This window comes from Panthera tigris, chromosome A1, assembly GCF_018350195.1.
Source record: "Panthera tigris isolate Pti1 chromosome A1, P.tigris_Pti1_mat1.1, whole genome shotgun sequence".
In the NCBI taxonomy this organism is placed as follows: Eukaryota; Metazoa; Chordata; class Mammalia; order Carnivora; family Felidae; genus Panthera; species Panthera tigris.
Genome location: NC_056660.1, coordinates 140,937,920 through 140,964,087, shown reverse-complemented (window position 1 = coordinate 140,964,087; position 26,168 = coordinate 140,937,920). Strand labels below are relative to the sequence as shown.

The 26,168-nt window shown below is 42.1% G+C and overlaps 2 protein-coding genes across 9 annotated transcripts in view; both read left to right on the top strand.

Annotated features, from left to right (window-relative positions):
- The first annotated feature begins 554 nt into the window (after positions 1 to 554).
- On the top strand, positions 555 to 8,524 carry LOC102964228 (orthopedia homeobox). Its single transcript, XM_007079987.2, has 3 exons — positions 555 to 591; positions 1,881 to 2,290; positions 7,994 to 8,524. The coding sequence occupies exons 1-3, from the start codon at positions 555 to 557 to the stop codon at positions 8,522 to 8,524; spliced, it is 978 nt and encodes a 325-aa protein (XP_007080049.2).
- A 1,842-nt stretch (positions 8,525 to 10,366) lies between these two features.
- WDR41 (WD repeat domain 41) overlaps positions 10,367 to 26,168 on the top strand; it is a 196,225-nt gene continuing 180,423 nt past the window's right edge. For 2 of the 8 annotated variants that reach the window (XM_042988889.1, XM_042988884.1), the window contains exon 1: positions 25,520 to 25,804. In XM_042988889.1, coding sequence (XP_042844823.1) covers positions 25,684 to 25,804 — 121 coding nt within the window. In that variant the 5' untranslated portion in view covers positions 25,520 to 25,683. The other 6 variants (XM_042988913.1, XM_042988908.1, XM_042988916.1 and 3 more) reach the window with 6 other exon arrangements.

Below are 26,168 nucleotides of genomic sequence, written 5' to 3'. Positions count from 1 at the left end.
GTCATGCGGGGGTCAAGCCCTGCTCGTCCCCAGCACTGCCTCTGCCGTAGGATGATCCTAGCTGTAGGAGACCGAGCTGCACCTTTGGAGGGAGCAGGGACAAGGAAAAGGAAAGGTGTGACTGGAGAAAATCTCGGGGAGGAACCTACGGGAGCCAGGCCCAGAAGCCCAGGGCGAGACCGAGGCGGCCTCCGCTGCTTTTGCTGCTGCTCGCGGCTGGAGCTGCCAGGGCCGCCGCCACCGCCTCCTCCGGGCGGGCGCGGGCGGGCGGGCGGAGTGGGGGACTCTCCCGGCGCTGACATTTGCAGGCTGCCCTCCTGATTGGTCCCCTTGCCGAGCTGCTCACGGGTTCATTCAACTGTTAAGCACCTCCCCGTCTCTCTAAAGGACATTATAATGCAAGAAGCCCCCTTTTTAACCACAAACCGAATTTTCTTTCATTTAGGTGATCTATATATATCTATATCGTATAGCTTATAGCTTATATCTATTTTAAATAACTTAAAGCCGCTAAAATTTGGGGGGGAACAGCTTTCGCCCTGGAGCGGTGCGCGATGCTGTCTCACGCCGACCTCCTGGACGCCAGGCTAGGTGAGTGCGCGCCTCTCGCCCGGGCAGCCAGGAGAAGCCTGGGCAGGAAATTGTCAATTTGTTCCTTATTTTACCTTAATGCGCCCTAAATGGACTAATTTCTTTAAAAGTAATTGTGCTGCATTAAAGTTTAATTTGATTTAACATCGTCTTTTTTAAAAAAAAATCTATGGAATATGTAGATCCAAAAGAGGACTTGGGAAGTGTTGTTACTTTTTGTTTTTCCTTTTTTCCCCTTCTTCCCTCTCCCTTATTATTATTAATTTTTTTTGAACGGCGATCTACCCTAAGCTAATTTGTTAGGAGGTGTTTTTCTTTCTCTCTTTCCCCCTCCTGTTTGCTTTGATTAGGAATTTTTTTTTCTCCTCTTTTTTGCTCTCTCCCCCTGCCTCATTCTCTACCCCTCATCTAAGAATGGTTGAATTTGTAAAAATCTGGCACAAACGAGAAGCCGCTGCAATCGAGGCAGATTTGCTAAGTGTGTTCATTGAGAAAGGAGAAAAGCCAAATTCATCCTCCCAGGCATCCCCGCCTGCAAGGGACTCGGCATTGCCAATGGCTGAGAGAAACGCGCCTTTTATTTCTCCGGAAGGAAGTTGAATTCTGTAAAGTTTGATTCACTGCTCTGTCCATAGTTTCCTTGAGTTTCCTTAATGCTGTCTGGGTTGCTGGGCTCTGGGTTTCCGGTTTGGGAATCTTTGGTGATGGATGTGACTCCATTTTCCAAACACTTTCTCTGATTTGAGGGGGAGGCGGAGCTGATTTGGGTTGATTTCAGAGGGTGGAAGGCTTGGAGAATTATTCATCTTCCAAAAGTGAGAGGGAATCGGCTGAGGGCCGGCGGTAGAGTTCGCCAAGCTGTCTGAGCGCAGGTGGGGCAGCAACCAAGGAATCGTTTAATTTTCTTTCTTTCTTTTCTCCCCCCTCCCACCCCAGTCCAAGGATATGCTCTCGCTTTCCTGGGACATCAGGGGTACGGTTCATGAAAGGGACTCGAAGGCATGTTTCTTTGCCGGGACTGGGAGTGTTCCACTGCGGGAGATATGAAAGCATGTGCTGTTCACTACGAGAGCCGGCTGCAGAGAGAGGGGAAAGGGCCGGGAGATGGTATTCCAACTTGGCTGTCCAAATTCTGGGGAACCCAGCTGAGCATCCCGGGAGTTTCCTTCATAGGGCGAACGTGGGCGCAGAGGGAGCCAAGGATGGGGCTAAAGGAGGACCGCGCAGGGAGGATAGTCCCTCCTGGCATCGCCAGGAAGGTAGTGACCGCGATCCCCTTCCCTCCTCAGGTATGAAAGATGCTGCCGAGCTTCTGGGCCACCGGGAGGCGGTGAAGTGTAGGCTGGGCGTGGGGGGCTCCGACCCTGGGGGCCATCCGGGGGACCTAGCGCCCAACTCCGACCCAGTCGAGGGAGCCACTCTGCTGCCCGGGGAGGACATCACTACAGTGGGCTCTACGCCGGCCTCGCTGGCGGTGAGCGCAAAGGACCCGGACAAACAGCCGGGGCCCCAAGGAGGCCCGAACCCCAGCCAAGCCGGCCAGCAGCAGGGCCAACAGAAGCAGAAGCGCCACCGGACGCGCTTCACCCCGGCGCAGCTCAACGAGTTGGAGAGGAGCTTCGCGAAGACTCACTACCCCGACATCTTTATGCGCGAGGAGCTGGCGCTGCGTATCGGGCTGACGGAATCCCGAGTGCAGGTACGCCGGGCTTGGGCGCCGGGGCAGAAGGCAAGGTGGGGCGGGAGGATTTGGGCAAAACAAGCGGGGTCTTTTCCCTGTCGGGTCCTGGGCTGCTCTTCGGCTGCCTTATAAGTTCCACGGACAAGCTGGGCTCCCACCTCCCACCAGTATAGCCACATTCCTGCAGAAATGCCTCAAAAGCGAAGCCGGCGTTGTTCTACTGTTAGGTCGTCTCATTCGTCCTGAGAAGGGAAGCTCTGCGTCTCCCAGCCTCCGCGTCTCCCAGGCGGCTAAGCTGAGCGCGCACCTCTACTCCACCTCGAGTTCTTCACAAGTATTTCATTACCCCTAATGAGTTTGTATTAAGCGTCTGGATAAATGGGGGGAATGCAACAATTCTACAGAAAACTTGAAAAGGGAGGAAATAAGGCATGATGGCACCTTACAAAAAATCCTCACCTGAGTTTCACGGTGCAGCTTTATTCTCTTGCATATCACTCTCCAGCAGCTCTAGGACAACAAACCCCGAGCTTTGAGGTTTGCAAAGGTTTTAAACTTTGATGGTCTACCGAAGCGCCGCCGAGAGCGGCTGTAAAGATCCCCCAGTCTTTGAACCCTGGTTTTCCCCTTAAGGAAACTGGGGATGGGGGGACTGAAGGCTTTCTATTGTAGATATCCGATCTGAAGAAAGGACATTTAGGGCAAGAAAGATTGACAGGTAGCAGACGAATTCGTTACTGATACCTTGTTCTCGGCCAACCACCCTCCAAGTTGTAAAGTATATATAACTTTGAAAATCACATCTATAACTTTTCTGAAAATTGAGGAATAAAAGTATAAGCTCAGCGAATCTCATTTTCCCCCCGCTTTTTAAAAAAGAATGAAAACAATATATCAGATCTTTTATGGACCACTGCTCTAGGTGAAATACCAAGGCGCTCGCTGAGTCTTGAGCTATCCAGGGTTCTGAAAAACCTTCCTTTCCTGTCTTGAACATGATAGTTTCTCTATGTCATCCAGGGTTTCAATTTCATCTCTAGCTGCTTTAACAAATTAAGTTTAAAGATCCCAGTTGCTTTACATTTGATCTAAGAAGTAAGAGACAAGGGTGTCCATAATCACAGTGTTGAATGTTTATGTCTGCTTTCGACATTGTAAAAATAGTCTAACCTGGAAAAACAGATCTACTTCTGCTGTAAGTAGTCAGCAAATGAATATCGCTGGGAACTTAAAGTGGTAAATTAATAAAGTAATCATCAAGGTAGAACATAGATTAACATTTGTACTCATTGTAAGTCCAGGTGGTTTCGTCAGTGGACTTTGGAAACCCTGAATCATGGGCCATTGAAATTGAACACCCCAAAAGTGTTAACTGCATTGTGCAGATATATATTATTGTTTAAAAAGATTTTTACTTCCCACCTCTTTTTAAATCTGAAGTTGGGTCCAAACCTTACCAGAAATAAACAATTTCAATACTTTCATTACTGTTAATGATAATACTGGCTTCTTAAAATCTTGTAGGTTCAAAATTCATAAATTTGCTTTTTGTCTCTCAAGAGAAATACTACCTAATAATTTTTTTTTAAAGAGTAAAATGCTGTTGCTTAACCTAGACATAGTGGTAATTAGTTTAAATTAAAATAGAACTTAGAATCACAAATAAAATATAATTGGACAACCGACTTTATGAAAAAAGAAAATGAGGTCTATTAAACTTTATTAGGTCTTCCAAAGGTTAATGGCAGTGGTTCTTTTAATAGAAAAAGTTGTAAATGAAATAAAATACAAACTATGTAATAGAAACAGTTATTTTCAAAAAGTACACAAAAGAATAATCAAGAAGAAAAAGACAAAGTACTTTAATTGTTCTAGCATAATGTTCAACAAAAGATAATAGCTTGAGGCTGCTGATAGGAACAATTTAATAGAATGGCAATTTCAATATTTTTAAAAATAATGTTTCATAGTTTAAAAAGTAATCAGATCAACATAACCTTCTTAATTAACATTTCAAAATGATTAACATTATGTAATGTAATGCAAAAATAATTTATGGAAAATGTATTTACTTCACAATTCACTGTACCATTGCTCCTTGACCAAATTCAAATTAAATAGTAATTGGTTTATGTTCTTATATGATGAGTACTTCATAGTTTTCTTTATAGTTAACAGATTGCCACACATTCTTTTCAGTATGTGGGCCACTGCACTGATTAAAAATGATCTAAACATTTAATTTATTACAATTGTATGCTTTTAAAGATGTTTTTTTAATTCTAGACTAACTGATCCAACATACTTATTTTTATCTATATCTGGTATATATCACACTTTTAAGTACTTATTAAAGCACTTCTACTCACATGGAGGCCAATTCCATGTCTGATATCGCTCCCCTTTTCTGGCTAGTGTAATAAAACCATTCCTTTTATAGCATGCCATTATTAGAAACCAATTTCAGAATTATTTATAACCTAGAATGGCTTATTAAGCAGCAATGCGAGAATCATGCAAATTACGCGATCAAATGCAATATAATAAGCATAATCATTAGTCTCTAGCACGGATTAATTAACTTTCAATATTTTATTTACATAAAAACCAAATCAGTGAAATAACTTCTGCACAGTCAGGCTTGCCTTTCAATATTTTATACGAACAAAAATAATGTGCTGTAATTCCATTGACCGTGTCCCCCAGAATGGCCCTGTCACCTGCCACATCTTAATAGGGGGACAAGCTGAGAGTATTTTCTAGTTTTCTAATGGAATGAGAAATTGCATTTTCTTCCTCTCCCAGCACTATTAAAGTGTAATGAATTCGGCCCAGAGTTCACGGCTGGCTGATCGAAATGAACCTGAGATCTCGGCTTTAATACAGCTCCCCAGATTTCCTCCCAAATCTTCACATTAATCATTTGCTGGATTCCAATGAGATCTTCATAAAGCGTTTGCTTCGAGGGGGAAAAAAGTAATATTCTCTCTTTCTCCCTCTCTTTCTCTATTTCTGAGCCATTTATAGGTGGGGAATTAAACGGGCTATATATTTTAAAATACATTTACAGTATGTCTATATTACTGTAACAGCAGATATCATGAAAGTGGATTTTTAAATTCCAACCTCCATTAGATTCTCACTGTTGTATTAAGCATTTTCTGAAAAGAGCTGCATTTCAAACTGAGTACAAAGTTGGCCAGTGGCTGCGGTTAATATATTTTCTGGAGTTGTCATCTGTGCATTCTCAAAATCTCCCTTAGGTTTTGCCTGCATTTTAATCCGTCATGCTCTAGTTTTCAAGTGGAAACATTCACATTTTAAAAACATATGCATCATAGCTTGGAACGGAGGTGCTCAGACCCCATGCAGATTTTTTTCACAACCCCAGTAAGCCATGAAACATAAAAAATTTTGTAGCCATCATTTGACTACTAACCCTCAAACATAATTGAGCACGATTTTTCGATTATTCCTATCATATTTAGTTCTTTAACAGCTGTTCTTTTCCACCTGTGCCCGAGGTCCAGAAACCTTTCTAGCAGTTGTGTTTTCCACTGTAGGGGCAATCCCTCCGCCCCCGCCCTTCTTTCTTCTGCCTCTCCGGAACCCTCCCCCCCCGCAGATGTCTGCCACCCTCTTCGCCCACTGCCCAGCCCAAGATATTCAAACATTTAGGGATTCACTGACACATTGCAGGCCGTTAGGAACCGGTCTTTATAGGTATCTTTCTAAATATACCCGAGTGCGGAATGTGAGATGTGGGGACCGTTTGGACATAGACATCCTCCCTGTCTAGGGCTCCATCCAGTCTACCTCTCCTCAATGCAGCCTAGGATGGGTAATGCAAAGTGACCTGTGGCCACAGGTCTCCTCACTGTGCTTTCCTCGGCTCCTGCGGGTTACTCTCTGCTCCAGTCCGCTAAACAGCTCAATTCTCCGCCGTCGGCATTGATCCCAGTTACTATCAAGGACCCCGCAGTCTCATTAATCCGTTGTGCCACCTACTCTAGGGGCTTTAGCAATAAGGGACCCGGCATCTTTACACAATCAGGGAATTGGGGTAGGCAGAAACACGGGAAATGGGGTAGAAATCAGAGAAAGATGAAATGATGGGTGATGGCTTGGGTATGGTAGAAAGGCCAGGGCCAGCTCAAAGGCGGGCAATATGTCTAGAGTGCAATGACGTTCACACTAGTAAGCGTGGAAGGTCTTCACCTGCACAGTGTAACATGCCTCTGTGAATAGCTGGCTTACTGAGAATAGGTCAGGTACATCCATACTCATGATCCTTTAGCTTGCAGAATAAACACTAAATAGCTTGGATTAACAGATGAATAACCTTTTGGTCATGAATGTGGTCAAATTACGTTTGTCACATTCTAAGAGGAAACTCAATCAGTACGTGAGTTGTGTCTTACGTACTTTATATTTGTGCACACTAAACCTCCAACTGACTATGTGTTAAACTGCAAGCCTGCCAGGTAGGCGTACTGCAATTATTATTAAAAAACAAAACAAAACAAAACAAAACAAAAAACCACACACAACCCAAATTCAAGTATGGGGAAACAGGAAGTTCTCTTGGTCAGGCAGTTTACCTGGTATCTTTCAGAAGAACTCTTCCTTCCCCTGTGGTGGTGAATATGGCCTTAATTGTCAGGTTTGTCTGGTAAGTTCAGAAATTCAGAGGTATTGTTAAGAAAAAACGAGTACGAGGCTTATTTTTATTTGGAGTATATTTTATCAAACACATCTCCTCTAAAAAGAAAGATATGTGGGTCTGAAGCAAAATCAAATTTGATTCATTACTAGTGTGTGCTTTAAACTTGACCTCTAATTTGTACTGGTCAGAAAATTTGTTTTCAGTTTATACATGAAACAGATCAAACAGGGGAGACTTGAGGAATTGGAAACCTTGTAATTCGGGGTTCTCAGCAAGTTTCTGAAAATAGACTTGAAGGACGTGGGGCTCAGGGCTCTGGCAGCAGGTTCCAGCACATCTGCACAGCTCAGATAAAAGGTGTCCTCAGAGGGGTTCGAGAATGAGGCATGGAGACTTGTGGCAGTAGAACCAGTCGCTACGAATCAGAAATCACGGTGGCGACCCAAACAACACCGTAGCTCAGTGCGGCTCGCTTTCCCACAAGGATCACTATATTAACCTCTCCGCTCTGTCATCCGTGGCGTTAGGGGTTTTCCTTTGTCTTTCGATTTTGAAACTGGCTATGTCATCCTCAGCCCTTCATCAATTTCCAAATTTCCAGCGTTTCTGAAAATTCTATAGCCCATCAGTGTTATAAGGCACCCTATTAAGCCACATGGGTACACATGTTTATCTTCATTTGTACACCTGTGGGTCCGATTTTGACACATGCCTGCCTGCAGACTTGTGCCTCTAAGCAGTGCATAGAATGTGCCAGCGTGCAGGGGCGTGGTGAACACTGCACGCGGTGGTATGTTTGCACCCAGTGTAAGCGCTCCGGGACACTATCAGGACCCCGGAGGTTGGCGCTTGCTGAGTGCAAGGGACTCCAGTTGTCTCGAGCTGACGAAGAACCGCGGTCTCTGGCTGAGTGTACTGGCACTTTGGGCAGACTCTACTTGTGCCGCCTGGGGCAGTGTCTGACGCAGGTTTCTCAGGCTCAAGCCCCCGCCCCACCCCCTGGCCAGCCCGCTCGCTAATAGCGCTCTGTGTGTCTCCCGCCCCGCCCGCTCCAGGTCTGGTTCCAGAACCGGCGCGCTAAGTGGAAGAAACGCAAGAAGACCACCAACGTGTTCCGCGCGCCGGGAACTCTGCTGCCCACACCAGGCCTGCCTCAGTTTCCGTCAGCCGCCGCCGCCGCCGCCGCCGCTATGGGCGACAGCCTGTGCTCTTTCCACGCCAACGACACCCGCTGGGCGGCGGCCGCCATGCCGGGCGTATCACAGTTGCCGCTGCCGCCGGCTCTGGGCAGGCAGCAAGCTATGGCGCAGTCGCTGTCCCAGTGCAGCCTGGCGGCCGGGCCGCCGCCCAACTCCATGGGCCTGTCCAACAGCCTGGCGGGCTCCAACGGCGCGGGGCTGCAGTCGCACCTCTACCAGCCCGCCTTCCCCGGCATGGTGCCCGCCTCCCTCCCCGGCCCCAGCAACGTCTCCGGCTCGCCCCAGCTCTGCAGCTCCCCGGACAGCAGCGACGTGTGGCGGGGCACGAGCATCGCCTCCCTCCGCCGCAAGGCGCTAGAGCACACAGTCTCCATGAGCTTCACTTAATGCAGCCGCGCCCCAGCCCGCTCCGCCCCCGGCGCCGCCCCCAGGGCCGCCCCGAGGTCCTTCCGGCGCGCGCCCGGGCCCCCGCTCCCTGCCCGGGCCCCTGCCCCGGCGCCCTGCCCCGTCCCCACCCGGCCTCCGCCACTTCCACTTCTCGTTTTCTTCTCTCCTCTCTCGTTCGTTCTCTGGGGCTCTCCCCAAGCCCCAGCCCGCGAGGCCTCCCCTCCACCTGATTTCGCCCGCCCCGGTCCCCACTCTCCTCTCAGCTCCTCTTCCCGTCTCCCCCAACTCTTCCCTGGCCCCCTTCTCCAGCACTTCACCCCACCCTTTCCGGCTACCCCCTGCCACCCGGCTCGCAAGTAGCGTGCTCGCGCCCTCCTCCCAGCCTTCCGACTGGCGGCATTCTCACCTACACCTTCAACACGACGCCTACGACCCCCTCACCCGCCGCCTCCCCTCCAGTCCCTTCTTTACCCCGCACCTCACGCCCCTCCTCCCGCGCCCTGCAAAAAGCATCCTTCCCGCCATTTTACTTACCAGGGAGTCGACTCAGGATCTGAAATCAGACACCAATGGACTGGTTTGTGGGCAGAAACACACACACCTGCACTCTCGCTCACTTTCAGACACTACACATACACGTACACACACGCATACACAGTGCACCTAGGTCACACACGGACGTGTTCAAGGGACAGCACAATGTTAGGGATTTTCGTCTTAAAGGAGGACAAGCATCTGCTACAACCGCCTCATCTGAGGGCCCAACTGATATAATTTGATTTATCCCTGTATTCTTTCTCCAAACTCCTCTTTTTCTTTCCTCTCCCACCACCCTATCCTTGCCCCGTCCGCCCGGTCACATCCATGCAGCCCTCTATTGGCTTGCAAAAGAACACTTTTATTTTCTCTTACTTTTATTTTCTTTAGCACAACTGTGTGAGGTTATAGAAGGGAAGGCTTCTCAGGAGGAATATGCCAGGGAGTTGGGTGGCTGGAGTAGACTAAATCAGTCAGGTGATGAAGAAGAGGTGATCTTACCCATTTTGATAAGTCTTTATAAGGAAGAATAAAATAAATGTAAGAAAATTTTCCTTTTGTAAAAGTAAAAGCCACATCTCTTTTCTGGATCCTTCAGGACTGGGGTTTGTTTGCTTCCTTTTCCGTTTCTCTCCTCGCTGCTCTGTGCCCTAGGTTGTTTTGTGGTCGTCCTGTCGTCCCTCGTGCCCCTCGGCCACCGCTCTGGCCCTTGCCGGCTGCCGATGGGTGCACCCGGACATCTACAACCCTGCAACTTTGTACAGAGAAACACAATCAGCTCTTTCTGCATGTGCTGGTCAAATCCAAACCCAGAGAACAGAAGCGCTTTCGAAGAATGAACAAACATGTGAAATAGGATGTTTTGTGTAGATAAAGCATTCTTGTTACATACTGGTCAATTTGTGATATGTTTTAACTTATTGTCTGTGCTTATTTATGGAATTTGGTTTTCTTAATAAATGTTTGAGCTAATATAAAGCATATTATTTGACTTTTCCGGACAAGTTTATATCAAGTTAAATGTAAATGGATAAAATAAAATCATTTTCAGTATGTGATAATGGAGAATGATGGGTTTTGTTGTGACTTTGAATTTCAGGAGAGGGGTCAAGTGGGGGAGGGGAAGAGGGCTCGTCCTGTTGTATGTACGAGGGCTCTCAACTGGTGAAGATCCCGGATCTCAAGTGGTGGGAACCCCATTCAGTAGGCTGGGGTTCAGTTTCCGGGTTGCACCGCGGCCTAGGCAGCGCTCTGGTGCGGGAGGCCAGGCTTTGAATCACGCAGTCCACGAGCCGGAAGCCAGAAGACTGGGCCTCGCGCGAGCTCCAGGCCTCGCGAGGCTTTGGGCCTGCCAGGGCTTCCAGAGTGAGTCTCAGGGCGCAGCTGCCGGCACTAAACTCAGGGCTGGAGGGTTGATGAGCTTCTCTTGTGAACCGTTTCCCTACGGCAAGGGAGTGGAGGGCGACCCTCTTCGGCTGCGTGCTTGGTGATAGGAAAGCTGTAGGCCAGAAGGACCATAGTAAAGGAATCTGGGGACCGGTAGCTCTGCCCTCAGGCGTCACTAACCCAGTCTCCTCTGGTCCCAGGTATGCAGTGGACTGAAACGTGAAAGGGCTGGGCCGTCCAGGGAGGGGGTGGGGGTGTACTTTCCTAGGGTCTAGGCCTCCTGGCTTTTTGAAAGAGGCGACCTGGTTCCTTTGTTTCTTTAGGATCTGGACTCGGCTTCTTATAACCCCAGACCTCACGAGCGGAGGCAAACGGCAGGTCTGAAATAGGACGACCTGGCTTTGGGTTGTGCGTCTCAGGCTTTGATTCATCTGGCCGCTCTCGTTTTCTTAGGGTCCTTACTTGGTGTGAGCCAACCTCGAATACAGCCACGTGCTGAAACTAACTAGTAGTGAAAATTGCTGTTTCTTTGGTAGTCTGAGAGGGAAGGTTGTGGTGTGTTTTAAACTTGGAGGCAAATCAATATCACAGGCATTCTTTGGAAGACTAATCAAAATTGATCTTGTGGTTTAAACTTTAAGGGTCATTATGGGCATTGAGAGTGCACCCAATCCCCTGGGAAGATTTCTCATTTGGTTGCCATAGTGTGTAAACCCTAAAAAGACTGTACCACTGGACTACATATGAATTTTAGGACCTGTTGTAATTGTTACTCAACTAAGAGCACAATAGAATCTCCTCGAAGGCAAGGACAAAAATACATGATTTTCTATGATCGAGAAAAATTGTGTCTTCATGTTACCTTAGGAATTTAATTAGAGGTAAAATTGGTGTGTGTGTTCACAGAATATTTGAATTTTACATTTTCTAAAGGGTATTTTTTAATATAAGGTTAAAATATTAAAGAAGATAAAAACATGCTCATTTGGGATTTCATATACAAATGGAACATTTCTGAATGTTAGCACTCTAGAATTTAGCAGCATAATAATCACATTTCTAAAATATCTGTAGATGAAAAATACTTTTTCTTGTTTTTACATTTCATCATATTCCCTTGAATTAACTAGTGCTTTTTTAAAGAAAAATTTGAATTTGTAGCTACTGTAATCTCAAGTCACATTTAAGAGATCACTACAAATTACAGATTGCTTTACCAGTGAGCATGGAAGGTTGTTTACAAGGATGCTAATTTTACAGCTTTTTTATGCTGCTATAAAGCATAACTTTATGATGTAGGAATGCAATAAAGGATGCTAAATGAAATCTTTAAAAATTGTATTTCTCAAAGGCAAGGGAAATCTTTCATTTGAAAAAAATGGGCCAACTCAGAACACTGATGAGAAGTTACACATCAACTCAAGTGATAGATGCTCTCAAAGATACTTATATTTCATAATATAGTGGTTATTTATCAATATTATAATGAAAGTGTACAGAGTTTTTCACTTGACCTGACTTTAGAATAATATTTGTTTCTATAGCAATAGATTTTTGTATTAAGAATCCTGAGCATTTTAATGTCATATATGGCATTAGCATAAGGGAAGACAACCTGGCCTAGGTTGTTAAAGTTGACAGTTTAGCAAAGATAAAAAGCAGAGAATGAGAATCTCAGTCACAAGTCTGAAAGATTTCTGCATTTTGAGGGAGGAAAAAAAAAACCTAACAACAGAATAATCCTTATTTTTTACTCTTTGTCAGCAGCAATTGTGTCTCCAAACTGTTAAAGTTATAATAATAAATAATTACATTCAATAAGGGAAAAAAGACAATAAAGGTGAATAATATTAGAAGACAAGGTAGATAGTACAACATGCTGGATATCCTACCTCTAATGAATTATACTTTTTGCCGAGGGACCTATTTGGCATTGAATACCGTCACCACATGCTGGCTAGAAAGAGTCAAAGTTTATTATGATGTAACTATGTGATTGATTTATTTGACTACGCATATTCATCCTTGTGTAATTTTCTCCTCAAGATTGGTACTAAATAAATACATGTGGTAGAACATGATGACATAGTAATGGTGTTGCACTTAGTTTACCTTTTGCTGATGGTGGCAGAAATAGGATATAGGACTTCAACTTCTAAAGGTGATATTAGGTACTGGCTACAAAATAGGATGCAGAGCAATTTGGGTAAATCAAGGTAGGTAGAAATGGTGAATACGGAAGAAATTCTAACTTTGGAGCAATTTATGTTTGATTTCCTCAATGACTGCTTCATCTGAAAATGAAAATGTTTCTCATTTGTGTTGTGGACTTTACATTGTAATTTTTAGGATAAAGAGAAAACTTAGCCCACAAAGATGTGTCTTTTAGTAATGGCAGTAGTTAACTTGTCAGTTGAAGGAATGTAACCTTCCTTTTCTCCTTTTCATGACATAAAGGTAATCTCATCTAAGGGCATTTATGTGAAGAAATAACAGCATGGCATGGTGAGACTGCTGGCTCATTAATCCTGGCATCCACTTCCTACAGGGTTCCTTGATTAGTTAGATTCATTCATTGGGCATTTCAGAGTTTTTGATTTGTCACCATTGACTAGGTTCACTGAGTTCAGGCTAAATTGAGCCAGAAGCAATGTTTATTAGTAATTTTGTAGTACAGGCTACCCTAATAATTCAGCCCAAATATCTCATCTGAAAAATATCCATTCACCCTCGCTTCTAATGTGGGTTGCAGCTGTGTTCATAGGGAATTGAAAGAACACAAGTGATTGGGCATGTATTTTCTAAATTATTAATATGATGGCTAATAGCTGTAAACCCATCCTCGTATCCAATGCAGAAATTATGATTCATTTTAAAAATGAAAGCAGCAACAAAGGGGGGCACCCCCTGCCTGACTCTCTGCTCTCTCATCAGTGCAGAGCCTTTGGTACAGGAACCATGGCCTGTTTAGCATGTGGTCATTACAGAGAGAAACAGAACAATGCCTTTCGCTTTTCTGCTTGTGCTCTATCAAAAAAAGGCATGAATTTATAAGACTTATTAGAAAATACTTTTAAGGAATTTTAGGGATGAGCTACAAAGAGGCCCTCTCTTGATTTTGACAATATCATAATAGTCTTTAAGCAGGCATAATTAGTTGCTTGTGCAGTTAAGCTGCATCTTGTGTCCACATAATCAAATATCACATCTATCCAAGTTTCCATCTTTAAAGCTGAGTTGGATTTGCGACTTGTTGCAGTTGCTCATGCTGCCACAATCCATTTTAGTTCCTAGTTGAAGTAATTCACAAGTACTAAGAATAGATAATTAACCTTTATGACATATATACTGTATGTTCTTTATATCTTTCATTGAAATGTCACAGGGCTTTATATGCTTTTGCTCACAGCCATTATTGAATCTTTTAAAGATAAACTCAAACAAGGTCAGATTAAAAGCTCTAGAAACCCTTAACACTGAAAAGATTACATGTGATTCCTAAGAAATTAAAAAAATAAAAATTATAAATTATAAAACTCAAAACATAGGTATACTGACATTAAAATAAGTTCTTTCTAGATTTTATAATTGCAGTATTCTGAATGAGTTCAGTGATGCTGAACTGGTTTCTGTTTTTGCTGCCCTTGTTTTTATTAATTATTACATGCTTAGTCTGACTATGAGGTACTCCAACAGTGATTTCAGAAATAACATTTTCAGATGGTGTTTCTTATTTTCCCTCTAGTACCTTACATTTGAGCCCTGTTTTTCAATATACAGGGCACATTATCTCATTTTAATCATCATGCCACCTTTATGAAGTAGATATTATAATCCCTACTTTATAGATGAAGAAATTGAAACTCAGAGGCTAAATAACTTGCTCATTACCACATATCTAATAAGTGACAGAGATCATTTTTAAGTCAGGTCTTCAGGTCGTCGTTCAGCAATACCATTGTATACGTGACAAATAGATACTGTTTTTATTCTTAAAATACTTTCAGGGAAGAAACGAAACCACTTCCTTTACTTAGAAGTTTAATAATCCCCCCTGTTATTTAACAGGACAGATGATTTTTAAAATTTTTTTGATGCTTTGTATTTTATTTTATTTGTGCAAGAGAGAGACAGAGTGCTAGTGGAGCAGGGGCAGAGAGAGAGGGAGACTCGGAATCTAAAGCAGGCTCCAGGCTCTGAGCTGTCAGGACCAGATCCTGATGCAGTGCTTGAACTCACAGACTGCAAGATCATAACCTAAGCTGAAGCTTGACACTTAACCGACTAAGCCAGCCACGTGCCCCCATTTTTTTTTTTTTTTTTGAGAGAGAGCGAGTGAGCACAGGAAAGAGGCAGAGAGAGAGAAAATCCCAGGTAGCAGGCTCAAATTTCAGTTCAGGGCTTGATCTCAGGACTCTGAGATCATGACCTTGCCAAAATCAAGAGTAGGACACTCAACTGAGTAGGCTACCCAAGCACTGCAGGACAGATGATTTTTGATGGGACATGATAGCTGCATTAAAATTAATATGGTTTTGGGTGGCTCAGTCGGTTGAGTATCCAACTCTTGATTTCAGCTCAGGTCATGATCCCAGGGTTGTGGGATTGAGCCCCATGCTCAGTATGGAGCCCACTTGAGATTCTCTCTCTCTCTCTCTCTCTCTCTCTCTCTCTCTCTCTCTCTCTCTCCATCTCCCCTGCTCATGTTAGCTCTCTCTCTCTCTAAAATAAAAATAATTAAACATGGTTTCAGGAGTCTAGAAAACGCCTTTCCTCTTGATCTTTACCTGCTTTTTAGAAATGAATTCAAGATAGTTCTACCATGCCACTGAGAAGGCTCTTTATTTGTGTGGGGAATCTTTATCAGTGGAATTGTCTTCTTGTGACATGAGCTCTGGGCTGATGTAACAAGAAACTTGGGAGCCAGCTCTGAGAGTACTTTGAGGGGGATTGGTGGCATTGTAAGGGAGAGGTGATGGTTTGACTCTATCCACAAGGGAGAGCATCCTTGAATCCTTTGGTGCTACAGATATGTTTCTTGTCTTTCCATGCAAGATTTTATAAGAGGATCTTTTTATTTTACTTAATATATAATATTAAATATTCATAACTCAGGATAAGCTGTTTCTCATTTTTCTGTCCTTCACTGTCAACCATAGAATCATAAAATCTTAGCACTTAAAGGGATATTTGAAGTCACCGCATTCAAATTCCCTGAATAGTTGTCCTGTTTTCATTTCATGGCAAGTGGACTTGCAGATTCTGACTCATCACAAGACAGATCTCTAGTTTTGGCCCAAGTACCTGGAAGTCCTTCATTTCATTGAGACTAGTCTGCTTCCTGTTCTTCCTTCTGTAGTCTTGCCTTGTTAGGACTTTCCATCACCTATCTTAGTACTGAAATGATTTTTATTTTTAGTCTTTTATTAATCAGTATAAGACTAGGATATGGTATGGTACCACATAAACCTTCTTTTTCTGGCTTTAAACAACCCAGGTCTATTTCTTGCTTACATAAATTCCACTATAAGTGAAGTGATTCCTCAGGACAGCTCCCCTTCATGTGGAGACTCAGTGATAGCAAGCTTTTTTTTTTCCATTTTGTGGTTTGGCCACCTCATTATGGGGTTTCCATTGTCTTTTGGGAAGGAAAGGAGAGAACTGGAAGGCTGTGAATTGGCTCTAATGGTTTGGCCTGGAAACTCCTGCTAATATTCCAATAAGTAAGAACTAGTTATGTAGCTTCTAATTGCAAGAGAGCTGGCCAATATAGGGGAGCACATGGATATTCAGTGAGTAGAAAATACCTCTGCAGTCTTATTTTCTATGTCATAAATACCCTTAGTTCCCTTATTTAACATGTTTTTCATAGTTTATAAGTCAATAACTACTTTTTTTTTTTTTTTTTTTGCTTATTGGCGAGGCTGTGGAGATGGGGGTGCCAGAGAAATAGATGATGCCCAAGCTCTTGAAGAACCTATATCTAGATGGTGAGACAAATTTTAGTTAATATACAGTGCAAAAAGTGTTGTACACAAGCTGTTTTTAATGGTTTGATCAAGTGTTAAATTCTCTTATCTGTATAATAAATGCACTGGGAATTCAAAGAAGCAAGAGATCATTGGGGCTAGAATTCCTGAGCAAGGCTTCCTGAAGGAACTGGGCCTCATAGGATAGCACTGTCACCCTGGAGGATTCTCTTCTCCACTTTACTGGAATTTTTTTGTCCTTTCCTTGTGGGCCTTATTTTCAGATCAATAAAGTAGGTGTGGAATATTTATCTCTATCATTACCAAGTTCTCTATTACCCTCTTAAATTTGGAGTCCTTGATCAGATTTAGGTCTCTAATGACCAGGACAAGTGATGGTGGACCATCTGCCATACCCACATTAGTAGCCATTTATAATCTCATATAGTGTTGTTATAGTATCACAGATATTCCCCAAATGGATAAATTGTAGCAATGTAATTCCCCAATAGCTAGCATTAACTCTGGCAAATAGTAGGTACTCAATAAATGTTTATTAAATTGAATTTAGGTTAGACAGGTCAGTGTTAAAGCTCCCAGCTTATTGCACTTGCTATTTGCCTGTTATCACCTAGGGGAGTGGTTACCAATATTAAAATACCATATATTAAAAGGCATATGTAATTATTTATTTTTATTTTATTTTATTTTTTGTATTTTTATTTAATTTATATTTTTTAAAATTTACATCCAAGTTAGCATATAGTGCAACAATGATTTCAGGAATAGATTCCTTAATGCCCTTTACCCATATAGCCCATCCCTCCCCCCAGCCCCCCTAGTAACGCTCTGTTTGTTCTCCATATTTAAGAGTCTTTTGTGTTTTGTCCCCCTCCCTGTTTTTATATTATTTTTGCTTCCCTTCCCTTATGTTCATCTGTTTTTTTCTTAAAGTCCTCATATGAGTGAAGTCATATGATATTTGTCTTTCTCTGACTAATTTCACTTAGCATAATACCCTCTAGTTCCATCCATGTAGTTGCAAATGAAAGATTTCATTCTTTTTGATTGCCGAGTAATACTCCATTTGTGTGTGTGTGTGTGTGTGTGTGTGTGTGTGTGTATACACACACCACATCTTCTTTATCCATTCATCCATCAATAGACACTTGGACTCTTTGCATACTTTGGCTATTGTTGATAGTGCTGCTATAAACATGGGAGTGCATGTGCCCCTTCGAAACGGCATATCTGTATCCCTTGGATAAATACCTAGTAGTGCAATTGCTGGTGTTGTATGGTAGTTCTATTTTTAGTTTTTTGAGGAACCTCCATACTGTTTTCCAGAGTGGCTGTACCAGTTTGCGTTCCCACCAACAATGCAAAAGAGATCCTCTTCCTCTGCATCCTGGCCAACATCTGTTGTTGCCTGAGTTATTAATGTTAGCCATTCTGACCAGTGTGAGGTGGTGTATCTCATTGTAGTTTTGATTTGTATTTCCCTGATGATGATTGATGTTGAGCATTTTTTCATGTGTCGGTTGGCCATCTGGATGTCTTCTTTGGAGAAGTGTCTATTCATGTCTTTTGCCCATTTCTTGACTGGATTGTTTGCTTTTTGGATGTTGAGTTTGATAAGTTCTTTATAGATATTGGATACTAACCCTGTACCTGATAGGTCATTTGCAAATATCTTCTCCCATTCTGTGGGTTGCTTTTCAGTTTTACTGATTGTTTCCTTCACTGTGCAGAAGCCTTTTATTTTGATGAGGTCCCAATAGTTCATTTTTGCTTTTGTTTTCCTCACCTCTGGAGACATGGTGAGTAAGAAGTTGCTGCAGCCAAGATCAAAGAGGTTTTTGCCTGCTTTCTCCTTGATGATTTTGATGGGTTCCTGTCTTACATTTAGGTCTTTCATCCATTTTGAGTTTATTTTTGTGTATGGTATAAGACAGTGGTCCAGGTTCATTCTTCTGCATGTCACTGTCCAGTTTTCCCAGCACCACTTGCTGAAGAGACTGTCTTTATTCCATTGGATATTCTTTCCTGCTTTGTCAAAGATTAGTTGGCCATACATTTGTGGGTCCATTTCTGGGTTCTCTATTCTGTTCCATGGATCTGAGTGTCTGTTTTTGTGTCAGTACCATACTGTCTTGATGATTACTGCTTTATAATACAGTTTGAAGTCCGGGATTGTGATGCCTCCTGCCTTGGTTTTCTTTTTCAAGATTGCTTTGGTATTCAGGGTCTTTTCTGGTTCCATACAAATTTTAGGATTATTTGTTCTACTTCTGTGAAGAAGGCTGGTGTTATTTTGATAGGGTTTGCATTGAATGTGTAGATTGCTTTGGGTAGTATTGACATTTTAACAATATTTATTCTTGCAGAACAAATATTCCAGAAGCATGGAATATTTTTCCATTTTTTTGTGTGTCATCTTCCATTTCTTTCATAAGCTTTCTATAGTTTTCAGTGTATAGATTTTTTCACTTCTTTGGTTAGATTTATTCCTAGGTATTTTATGGTTTTTGGTGCAATTGTAAATGGGATCGATTCCTTAATTTCTCTTTCTGTTCTTCATTGTTGGTATATAGGAATGCAACCGATTTCTGTGCCTGATTTTATATCCTGCCACTTTGCTGAATTCATGGATCAATTCTAGCAGTTTTTTGGTGGAATCTTTTGGGTTTTCCATATACAGTATCATGTCATCTGTGAAGAGTGAAAGTTTGATCGCCTCCTGGCCAATTTGGATGCCTTTTATTTCTTTGTGTTGTCTGATTGCTGAGGCTAAGACTTCCAATGCTATGTTGAATAAAAGTGCTGAGAGTGGACATCCCTGTCTTGTTCCTGACCTTAGGAGGAAAGCTCTCAGTTTTTTCGCATTGAAGCTGATATTAGCTTTGAGTCTTTTATATATGGCTTTTATGATCTCGAGGTATGCTCTTTCTATCCCTACTTTCTTGAGGGTTTTTATCAAGACAGGATACTGTATTTTGTCAAATGCTTTCTCTGCATCTATTGAGAGGATCGGTGGTTCTTGTCTTTTCTTTTATTGATGTGATGAATGACGTTAATTGTTTTGTGGATATTGAACCAGCCCTGCATCCCAGGTATAAGTCCAACTTGGTTGTGAATAATTTTTTTAATGTACTATTGGATCTGGTTGGCTAATATCTTGTTGAGGATTTTTGCATCCATGTTCATCAGGGAAATTGGTCTATAGTTCTCCTTTTTAATGGGGTCTCTGTCTGGTTTTGGAATCAAGGTAATGCTGGCTTCATAGAAAGAGTTTGGAAGTTTTCCTTCCATTTCAATTTTTTGGAACAGCTTCAAGAGAATAGGTTTAACTCTTCCTTAAATGTTTGGTAGATTTCCCCTGGAAAGCCATCTGGCCTGGACTCTTGTTTTTTTGGGAGATTTTTGAGTACTAATTTGATTTCTTTACTGGTTATGGGTCTGTTCACATTTTCTATTTCTTCCCTCCTGTTTCAGTTTTGGTAGTATATATGTTTTTAGGAATTTGTCCATTTCTTCCAGATTGCCCATTTTATTGGCATATAATTGCTCATAATATTCTCTTATTATTGTTTTTATTTCTGCTGTGTTGGTTGCGATCTCTCCTCTTTCATTCTTGATTTTATTTATTTGGGTCCTTTCCTTTTTCTTTTGGATCAGACTGGCTAGGGGTTTATCAATTTTGTTAATTCTTTCAAAGAATCAGCTTTTCTGGTTTCATTGATCTGTTCTACTGGGTTTTTTTTGGTTTCAATAGCATTGATTTCTGCTCTAATCTTTATTATTTTCTGTATTCTGCTGGTTTGGGGTTTTATTTGCTGTTCTTTTTCCAGCTCTTTAAGATGTAAGGTTAGGTTGTGTATCTGAGACCTTTCTTCCTTCTTTAGGAAGGCCTGGATTGCTATCTACTTCCTTCTTATGACTGCCTTTTGCTGCGTCCCAGAGGTTTTGGGCTGTGGTGTTATCATTTTAGTTGGCTTCCATTTAGTTTTTAATTTCCTCTTTAACTTCCTCATTAGCCCATTCATTCTTTAGTAGGATGTTCTTGAGTCACCAAGTATTCGTTATCTTTCCAAAATTTTTCTTGCGCTTGATTTCAAGTTTCATAGCATTGTGGTCTGAAAATATGCATGGTATGATCTCGAACTTTTTGTACTTGTTGAGGGCTGATTTGTGTCCCAGTATGTGGTCTATTCTGGAGAATGTTCCATGTGTACTGGAGAAGAATGTGTATTCTGCTGCTTTAGGTTGTAATGTTCTGAATATATCTTTTAAGTCCACCTGGTCCAGTGTGTCATTCAAAACCATTGTTTCCTCATTGACTTTCTGTTTAGATGATCTGTCCATTGTTGTAAAAGGGGTGTTGAAGTTCCCTACTATTATGGTATTATTATCAATGAGTTTCTTTATGTTTGTGATTAATTTATATATTTGGGTGCTTTCATATTTGGAGCATAAATGTTTGTAATTGTTAGGTCTTCTTGGTGTATAGACCCCTTAATTATGATAAAATGCCCTTATTCATCTCCTGTTACAGTCTTTATTTTAAAGTCTAGATGGTTTGATATAAGTATGGCTACTCTGGCTTTTTTTTTTTTGTCGACCATTAGCATGATAGATGGTTCTCCATCCCCTTACTTTCAACCTGAAGGTGTCTTTGGGTCTAAAGTGTGTCTCTTGTAAGTAGTGTATAGATGGATCTTGTTTTCTTACCCATTCTGTTACCCTGTGTCTTTTGATTGGAGCATTTAGTCCGTTGACGTTTAGAGTGAGTACTGAAAGATATGAATTTATTGCCATTATGTTTCTTGTAGAGTTGGAGTTTCTGGTGGTGTTCTCCGGTCCTTTCTGGTCTTTGTTGCTTTTGGTCTCCCCTACCCCTGCTCTGTCTTTTCTCCCCTCAGAGAGTCCCCCTTAAAATTTCTTTCAGGGCTGGTTTAGTGATCACAAACTCCTTTAATTTTTGTTTGTCTGGGAAACTTTTTATCTCTCCTTCTATTTTGAATGACAACCTTGCTGGATAAAGAATTCTTGGCTGCATATTTTTCTGATTCAGCACATTGACTATATCCTGCCACTCCTTTCTGGCCTGCCAAGTTTCTGTGGATAGGTCTGCTGCAAACCTGGTCTGTCTTTCCTTGTAGCTTAAGGACTTTTTTTCCCTTGTTGCTTTCATGATTCTTCCCTTGCCTGAGTATTTTGTGAATTTGACTATGATATGCCTTGTTGATAGTCGATTTTTGTTGAATCTAATGGGAGTCCTCTGTGCTTCCTGGATTTTGATGTCTGTGTCTTTCTCCAGGTTAGGAAAGTTTTACACTATGATTTGCTCACATAACACATCTACCTTTTTTTCTCTCTTCATTTTCTGGGACCCCCCCCCCCCCACCATGATTTTGATGTTCCTTTTTAATGAGTTACTGATATAATTCTTAAATTGTGCTCTTTTGCCTTAGTCTCCCTCTTTTTTTCTGCTTCATTATTCTCCATAAGTTTGTCCTCTATATTGCTGATTCGCTGCTCTGCCTCATCCATCTTTGCCACCGTGGCATCCATTCAAGACTGCAGCTCAGTTATAGCATTTTTTTATTTCATCCTGACTAGCTTTTACTTCTTTTATCTCCACAGAAAGGGATTCTAATGTATTTTTGACCCCAGCTAGTATTCTTATCGTGATTCTAAATTCTGGTTCAGACATCTTGCTTGTATATGTGTTGATTAAGTCCCTGGCTGTCATTTCTTCTTGCTCTTTCTTTTGGGGTGAATTCCTTCATTTTGTCATCTTGAAGGAAGAAAGGGAATTAAAAAGGTAAAAAAAATAAAATTAAAAAATTAAAAACAAGACACACACACAAATCAAATAAATGATGCTAGATCCTAGGTGTGTTTTGGTCTGGTTGTTGAAAGGAGCTTGATAGATTAGAGAAAAAAGGGGGAAAAAAAGGTTTGAGAATTTGAAAAAACGAATACAATGAAATAGAATAAAATGAAATGATGGAAGAAAATAGAATTTGAAAAATTTACAAAAAAGTAAAAAATACAGTAGAAAAACATTAAAGAAAAATATTTTTAATAAAAATTGAAAATAAAAATAATTTTTTTCTCTTTCTGTATTTAAGAAAAAGAAAAGAAACAAAAAAGAAAAAAATTAAAATTGAATAGATGGACCAGCGAACAGACTGAAATACGATTGAAATTACACCGTTTTTTTGTAGAGATCAAACTGTGAAGCACTTTATAGTCCATAAACTAAGCAGGCAGAGAGACTTGTGGTGTTCCTGAAGAGCGAAGTTGGCCCAGTTGGGCAGAACTTAGTGTAATGGCTCCATTCTCCAGTAGATGCTGCTGCTTAGCTTTCTGGGGTGGATTGTTGTGGCGCTTCTAAGTGTGTATGCGCATGCGTGGGAGCAGTGAAAATGGTGTCACCCAGCTACCAGTCTCTAGTTTGGGAACTCTGTTCTCCCCAGTCAGCAACTGCACACCCGTCCTTTGTCACCAGCTTGCATCCATTCCCCGCTTTTACACTGTCTGTGACCAAGCTGTCAGATTGCCAGGTGGTATCTCCCTCCTGAGTTTTATCTCAGATGCGACTGCTCACTCTGAGGGACTGCGGCTTTGACCCAATCAGACCCTCTGAGGGTCTCACCAAGCAATGGCTGGGTGCCGGCCATGTCCAGGAACATTCGTGGGACTGTGCTGCTGCCGATGCCCAGACTGTGGCTGGGTGTCAGCCTGCCCCAGAAAAATGTTGTACAATTGTGTAGCAGCAGTATTTCAGGGATTATGGAAAATCACAACATGCATCTGGCACCAGGCTTCACACTTAACAACCTTGTTCCAGCACCACCAAATGTGGTTGTTCTCTGGAGTCTGCTGGGACTGGGTGGCTGCACAGCCTTTACCAATCTCCTTCCTGCAGAGGAGCCACCTCTCCCTGTGTGGCCCAAGGATCTCCAGACCTCACTCTGCTCCTGGGGATTTGCCCTTCCCACCAGAGCACCGCCAGGTACTGAGCTGCGGAGTTTCAGACTCTGTGCTCCCCGTGTTTATAGAGTCTTAATGGAATTTAAACCCTCTCCTTTCTCCCTTTTTAGTTCAGTCCCTGCAGCTGTTTCCACTTTTCCATTTTCTCTCCACATGGATTTTTTTTGGGGGGGTGCTTTTCCCATACTCTCCCCCCATCCATCCTCTCTCTGCAAGCAAAAACAGCTCCTTGCCCTTGTGGCCTCTCTCTTCCAGTTCACCTCTTTGTGCTGCCATACCTGCTGAGTTGGGGTTCGCGTTGTGCAGATTGTTGTGTTAATCCTCAGCTCAGTTTTCTAGGTGTGCAGGATGGTTTAGTGTTGATCTGGCTAGATTTCATGGACGTGAGATGCAAACAAAACTTCCATGCTCTTCCGCCATCTTGGCTCCTCCCCCCCAAGGCTTATATGATTATTAAGATGAAAAATAAATCACTCCTGATAACAAGCAAAATAGTATTTTCATTCTCACAAAAAGAGACTATTCTCATCCTATGGTGAGCACAGTGCTCACTTGGAGTAAACTAGTCACCCGCGGGAGGCTAATTACCTTTTCCAAAGAACTGGACTACCATGTAGTGTGTTCTCAAAAGTAATTTAGTAAATGATGCTCTGGTATCTTGAAAGAGTTAATATGCCACTCTTAGAGACTCCAGTGACTGGATTGTTTCTCACGATAGAGGGAGGAGTACATGCTTGTCAGAAAATCTGCTGTCTTAGATTTCCCTGTTGGAAGACTTAAGAGCTTCATTTTCATTTGAAGCCTAGTGGCTTCTCTGAGAACTGATTGTATGCCATCTGACATCTCAGATTTGAAGAGTTATGATGAGAATTCTCTCTTAAGGCATACAAACTCCAAAGTAGGACCTTGAGGTTCTTGTAGGGGTTGCTTTGGATAGCCTGAGTTAGGAGATCACTGCTTCTCAAGAAGGTATGTTTTTTTCCCTTTTAGTTTTAGAAGAACAATCCTTGCCCCTATTCTGCTGTAGTTGAGGACCATGAAGATATGCAGCAGAGTTTGGAAATCATAGTTGTAATCCTTGATCAGCTGTTAGCCTAACTATGATCTCAGTCCAGTCACTTAGCAGCTATGAACTTGTATTTCCTCATGGGTTACCTGAAGTTCTTTCCCAATGCTGACCAAATCTAATAATGCTATAACTGTATGGTTGACCAGTGTGGGGAAGTCAGTTTAAAAATACCTGTTAATCAGAGGCCTAGGCTGGTATTTGTCTAATCTTTCTTTTGAAGATAATTTTCTTTTATCTGGGAGGAGATGATCTGATTCTGAGTTAAGTTAGCATTGTGTTAAGGGGGTGAAAAGGTAAGCAGATAACATCAGTGTTCTACTGGAGAGTTCCTGCCACCAACAACTTCCCTTGCCTCCTTGTAATAGGATGCAGGCAAGGGGTTGGGACTGCATTAGAATTATTTTACAGAGTAGGAAAGGAAGTTTGGAATATGCAGGAATTTAACTTTCCATTGAAAACATGGCTTTGCAAAAAAATCCTCACCCCTGTGCTACAGTCATTAGTGCCATGGGGTTTTTATATTATCCAGTAAAGTATGTTTAGTCCATGAATTTAACAGAAAAGGAAATATTAGAAAGAAAATAGACAACCCAGACATATTCTCCTATAGGAAACACTCAGTAACTTTTGGTTGGATTGACTGGACTCAAGGTACTAGTTTTTGTGTAAAGTTAGCAAGGCAACTGGACAACTACTTAGAAGCTAGTATGTGGCAGTGTCACCATATTTATTCAGTTGCCAAGGCAATGCCAGGTGTTTATGACCACATGAGAGAATGAAAAGAATGGGTAGTCTAGTGGCTGTTCAGGTCAGTGCATGGACATAGGCCAGGAAGTATCTCTGCTCATGCCTCTTTTTATGTATGGATGAAGGCAGATAGTTCAAGTCCAAGGGAAACTAGTGAAGCTTGTGAAGTATTTTAGGAGCCTTCAGCTTTCCTCTCTCCGCTGACATTTTTAGAGTCGGGAGCTTCACCTTCACATCCTTTCCCCATTCACAGTAGGAAATTAGTTGGTACTATTTACACTTTGAAAAGATTTAAAGCAATATGCTAACTCATCCATTTTAAACCCTTTGATTTTAGTGTAGAAAGAATGTCTTTATCTTAATCAATTAACAATTAAGCATTAGGAGGCAGGTAAGAATGGTGTTGGAGATAGAATGATTTGCACAGGGGCATTCTTCAGTTTAAAGAAATGATACCACACCTGAAACTGGCCCCCCAGATAAAATCCACTTCAGTTATTTATGGATGCTCCAGAATTTGGAGAAAAAGGAGTAAAGAAAAATACTCTTCATGTGGAGGGTGGAGCATAGGTGGGTTTTATTATTCTTTAAATGGTATATATATTCTTTTGTTCATTGGACATATTTCACAATAAGAGAAAAACAATAAAAGTATCAGTTGTAGTTTCCTCCCCTCCACAGTTCCTGTCTTCAAACATCAGCTTTTCTAGAGTAACCAAGATTTTACAGATTTCCTTAGAGATTGATCGCCTCAAAACTTCTGAGGACACAAGTGGCAACTTCTGTATTGTTGCCTTCTCCTAGGTGACACCCTGGGCTCCAAAGTCACTTGGGCCATTTATGGCTTTAAAGTAGTCCTCTCCAGCCATTGCTCCCATACAAACCTCATCTCTTTCTTCCCTATGTTTTTTATTCCTCTGCTGTGAAATCCCCA

Coding starts and splice junctions, on each gene's coding strand:
- LOC102964228 (XM_007079987.2), top strand. CDS start 555: ATGCTGTCTCACGCCGACCTCCTGGACGCCAGGCTAG. Junction 592..1,880: donor CCTCCTGGACGCCAGGCTAG/GTGAGTGCGCGC, acceptor TTCCCTCCTCAG/GTATGAAAGATGCTGCCGAG. Junction 2,291..7,993: donor TGACGGAATCCCGAGTGCAG/GTACGCCGGGCT, acceptor CGCCCGCTCCAG/GTCTGGTTCCAGAACCGGCG.